The sequence below is a fragment of the Myotis daubentonii genome, chromosome 9 (assembly GCF_963259705.1).
Source record: "Myotis daubentonii chromosome 9, mMyoDau2.1, whole genome shotgun sequence".
NCBI lineage: Eukaryota > Metazoa > Chordata > Mammalia > Chiroptera > Vespertilionidae > Myotis > Myotis daubentonii.
The window spans coordinates 40,910,438-40,914,327 of NC_081848.1; the positions used below are offsets into that span (position 1 = coordinate 40,910,438).

At 64.8% G+C, this 3,890-nt stretch overlaps 1 protein-coding gene across 1 annotated transcript; it reads right to left on the minus strand.

The window, feature by feature from the left end:
- Positions 1 to 273: 273 nt before the first annotated feature.
- On the minus strand, positions 274 to 3,469 carry TPBGL (trophoblast glycoprotein like). Its single transcript, XM_059708433.1, has one exon. The coding sequence runs from the start codon at positions 2,961 to 2,963 to the stop codon at positions 1,806 to 1,808; it is 1,158 nt and encodes a 385-aa protein (XP_059564416.1). The 5' UTR covers positions 2,964 to 3,469; the 3' UTR covers positions 274 to 1,805.
- Between the last annotated feature and the right edge of the window lie 421 nt (positions 3,470 to 3,890).

The window sequence follows — 3,890 nt, forward strand, 5'->3', positions numbered from 1 at the left end:
TAGGATCCCAACCTGGCTGTGTATGACCCCATCTCAGAGGGTGGAAAACAGACTGGTTTGGAGAGCAATGCCATCCCATGGGAAGTCTATGTGCCTGGCTTCAACCCCGCTATGTGCAGTCGGATCCCATTTCTTTCCCCACAGCCCAGGAGAAGAAACCAAAGGTCACGGCACCTTAGGGAGGTCCAAATTGCCCTCCAAGTGTCCCCCCGCCCCCCTCCAAGTGCCCAAGGTCAGCCCGAATGATATGGCACCACTTACAAGAGCAGAGTATCAGAGGTTATTGCAGACTTTATAGAAAACGGCCCAAGGGATTTCCAGATTTCTCGGGTAGGGGTGGGAAGGCAGGCCTCAAGCCGGTATGCCGAAGGAGCGCGACTTCCTGTGTGCGGCAGCAGCACCGGCCAGCCGTTCTGCCTGACCAAGGGGGTGGGAGTCAGGGAGAGGCAGCCCCCTCCCCACTCACCGATTGTGCTTTGGGACCATGCAGAAGGCAGGGCGCGAGGCTCTGACCCTGAACAGAGGGCTTGTGCCTGAGATGGGAGGTGAGACCTCCCTTCCTCTTCCAGAAGGGGTGGGGGATGTTGGGGTGGCAGCAAGGACTCCTTAGTGGGGAAGAGCCAGGTGGATGGAAAAGAGCATATGGGCAGCAGCTCCCAGCCCTTCAGAGCCCCTGTCCCGACCCCTCTCTGAGGCCACGGCGGGTGGGTGACCCTGGTTCTGAGGCCTGACTTCACAGCCCAGGACCCTCCTTTCCCCGTGGGGAGCTGCTAGCATGGTTGGGCACCTGCTCCTGTCTTGCAGTGCTGGAGAGCTCATTTTAGGGTGTGTCCAGTGGGCACATGCCAGGGATGGATTCCTCACTGGACACTGGCCTAGTGAGTGGCAGGAGTTGGTACTGAGTGCAAGCTATGGGTGTGTGTGGGGGGAATTGAGAGCCTAAGACTTGGGCAGGGGGATGAAACTCAGATCAGGGTAAAGAGCTGAGAGTTTGAGATTGGGCCAAGCCCTGAATACTGGGGGATCAGAGCTCTGGTGGGAAAGGCTATTGATCAGCTGCACGCTAAGGCTGTAAGAGGGTGTGCCCCTCCCTGGGATGGGAGAGACCAACGCAGCTGAGCCCCAAGCCCCAAGGAATGGGGGCCTGAGCCAGAGTGAGGTGGTGGGTGGTATGAAATACAGCCTCTGATTGGGAGAGGGGGCCCCACTCTTAGAGCCCGGAGGTGTGGGTCTCTATGCAGGACGGAGGCTCAGAGCTCTGGTATGAGAAAAAAGGCTCCAAGTCCACCAAAGCCTTTCCGTGGGAGTGCTCTGCTTCTGAGACCAGAATGGGGTGCGAGGGCCCCAGCTCTGGGAAGGGAACTGAGGGCTCCAAGCTGGAGATAGGGGTCCTTGAAGTCTAGGGTTATGTTTCCCACTGAAAGGTCAGGGCTCAAAGACGAGGGTGGTGGAAGCAATCTCAGGGCTTTGGGATTTTAGGAGAAGGTGTCTGGGTGAGTCTTAAAAGGGGGAGGGAGGTTGATGGGTCCGGAGCCTGGGATGAGTGGGTAGGGCTTCTGGAATCAGAAGGGCATCTCTGGGTCTTTGATGGTAAGAGCTCTCAGAGGCTGGGAAGAGGGGTACAGCTTGGGGTTTCCATGGGTGTGGGAGGGAAGGAGGTGGTGATGCCAGAATCCAGAGGTTTCAGGCAGGTCAGGGACAGGTCTCAAAAGCCTCAAGCTCGCAAGTGTCTCATACCCACTCCTTCAGGCCAGGTGGCCCCAGTAAAGTCATCAGTTGGCAGGGGCACCCCCAACAAGTGAAGCTCAGAGCCCCGAGCTCGGGGAAGTGGCTCGGGAGCCGGCGGGGGCGGCGGGGGCGGGTACGCGGCGCGGGTCAGCGTCCTGTTCGTAGCGGTAGTGGTAGCCCTCCATCTGGTCCCGGCAGGCCTCGCGCAAGTTGCGCATCCAGCGCTGGATGCCCCGGCGGTTCAGGTAGAGCACCATTAAGAAGATGAGGCCGATGAGCGCCAGCACCAGCCCGAAGAAGACATAGGAGGCTTCCAGCTCCGGGCCGGCGAGCTCTACATCTTCGGCGTCGCGGTCAGCGCAGCGCAACCGCGCCTCGTCCAGGTCCAGGAAAGGCCGGTCTTGCAGCTGCCTCGGGGAGGCGCATCGCAGGCGCCGCGCGTCGGGGACGCGCTCCGTGGCGTTACGCAGCCAGGCCAGCAGGGGGCGCGCGGCGCAGCCGCAGCGCAGGGGGTTGTCGGCCAGCAGCAAGCGCGGCGCGGGCAGGCCGCCATCGCGCTCCAGAGCGCGCAGGTCGTCGGGGCCCAGGCCGGCCAGCGCATTGAGGCGCGCGTCCAGCTGCTCGAGGCGCGGGCGGAGCAGCGCGGCGGGCGGCAGGCGGCTCAGCGCGTTGCCCGCCAGGCCCAGGAGGCGCAGCTCGTCCAGCGGGGCGAGCGCGGCGTTGAGCGCGGCCAGCAGCGCGGGGCCGCCCCGCACCAGCGCGTGGTTGAGCTGCAGCGAGCTCAGCGCCCGCAGCCCGCGGAAAGCGCCGGCGCCCAGGGCGCGCAGCGGGTTGTGGCTCAGGTCGAGCGCCGCCAGACTGGGCAGCCCGTCGAAGGCGCCGTCCTCCACCACCTCGATGTTGTTGTGCGTGAGGCGCAGCGCGGTCAGGAACGGTAGGCGCACGCCGCCCGCCGCCCCCTCCTCCCCATCCGCGTCCTCGTCGGCGAAGGCGGCCGCGCGCAGCACCGTCAGGTTGGCGCCCACGATGGTGAGGTTGCGCGCGTCGGGCGGCACGTCCCGGGGTGGCTGCCGGAGCTCTGCGCCCGACGCGCAGCGCAACAGCAGCTGGGGGCTGCCGAAGCAGTAGCACTGGAAGGGACAGGGCGCGGCGGGCTGGCTTAGCGCCGCCGCCACGAGCAGCAGCCCGGGTAGCAGCGGCCCCCTTGGCTCCGGCTGTCCCGAGCGCGGGGCCATCGCGGCGGCCCCCGCATCCAGCGCCTGGGCCACCGCGCTCACCAGTGAGTTCTGAGCGCTTTGGGGGCGGGTAGGGGGCGGGCGGGGCAAGTCCTTGACCTGGAGAGGCTGGCGGTCGCGGTGGTTCCGTCCGTTGGCTCTAAAATCCCAGGAACCTTCACTTTCCGGGCTGGGGCGAGAGGGGTCAGGCGGGGAGCGGAGCCCCCCGCCCCCGGTGCCCTACTCGCCCTGCGCGCTGGCCTCCGGCTTCCGCGGCCGTTCCGGCTCGGAGCCGAGTGGGCAGGGTTTGCCTCCCCCCTCCCCGCCTCCCGTCCTCCTCCTCCGCCCCCAGCGGAGTCTCCGCGCCCTGCTCGCAGAGAGGCGGGGTGGGAGGCTCCCTCCCGAGAATCTGGGCTTTTGACTGCTGTGCTTTCTCGTCCCCGCTCTCGGGTTCCGGATCTGCTGAGAAGTTTGGCTCTCCCAGGTTCTCACTTGCAGCCTCCTCGTCTACCTCACTTCCCATGTTTAAGCTGGATCCTTCCTCTTCCCTCTCCAGCACGTGCGGGGCGGGGCTGGACCTAGGCGAGCAGGCAGGTGGGTCAGACCAGGGAGCGAGAATTTGGTGGCAGGACGTCAGCATCCTCCCTCCCAGCGCGGGAAGGGATGAGGATGGGCTGAGAAAGTTGCTCTTCCTAATCTAGGAGAAGGCTGTGCCCCCAAAGACTGGAAAATCCCAGCCTCGGGCTCCCTTCGCCGGGACCCCGGTTACATTAGGCCTGGCTGGGTCACCACCACTGAGAATCCCTGGGACTAGCGTTTTCTGGACCCCATCACACCCCACCTCTGAAAGTCAGCGACACCCCCTTAGCTCCTCCCCGGCCCCCAACTCACTGGCTGCTGTGCCTGGAGTTCTTTCATCTGGTTTCCCCCGCCAGGCTGGACTCCTCA

What these genes read in the sequence shown, in the direction of transcription:
- TPBGL (XM_059708433.1), bottom strand. Translation starts at nt 2,963, where the DNA reads ATGGCCCCGCGCTCGGGACAGCCGGAGCCAAGGGGGCCGCTGCTACCC.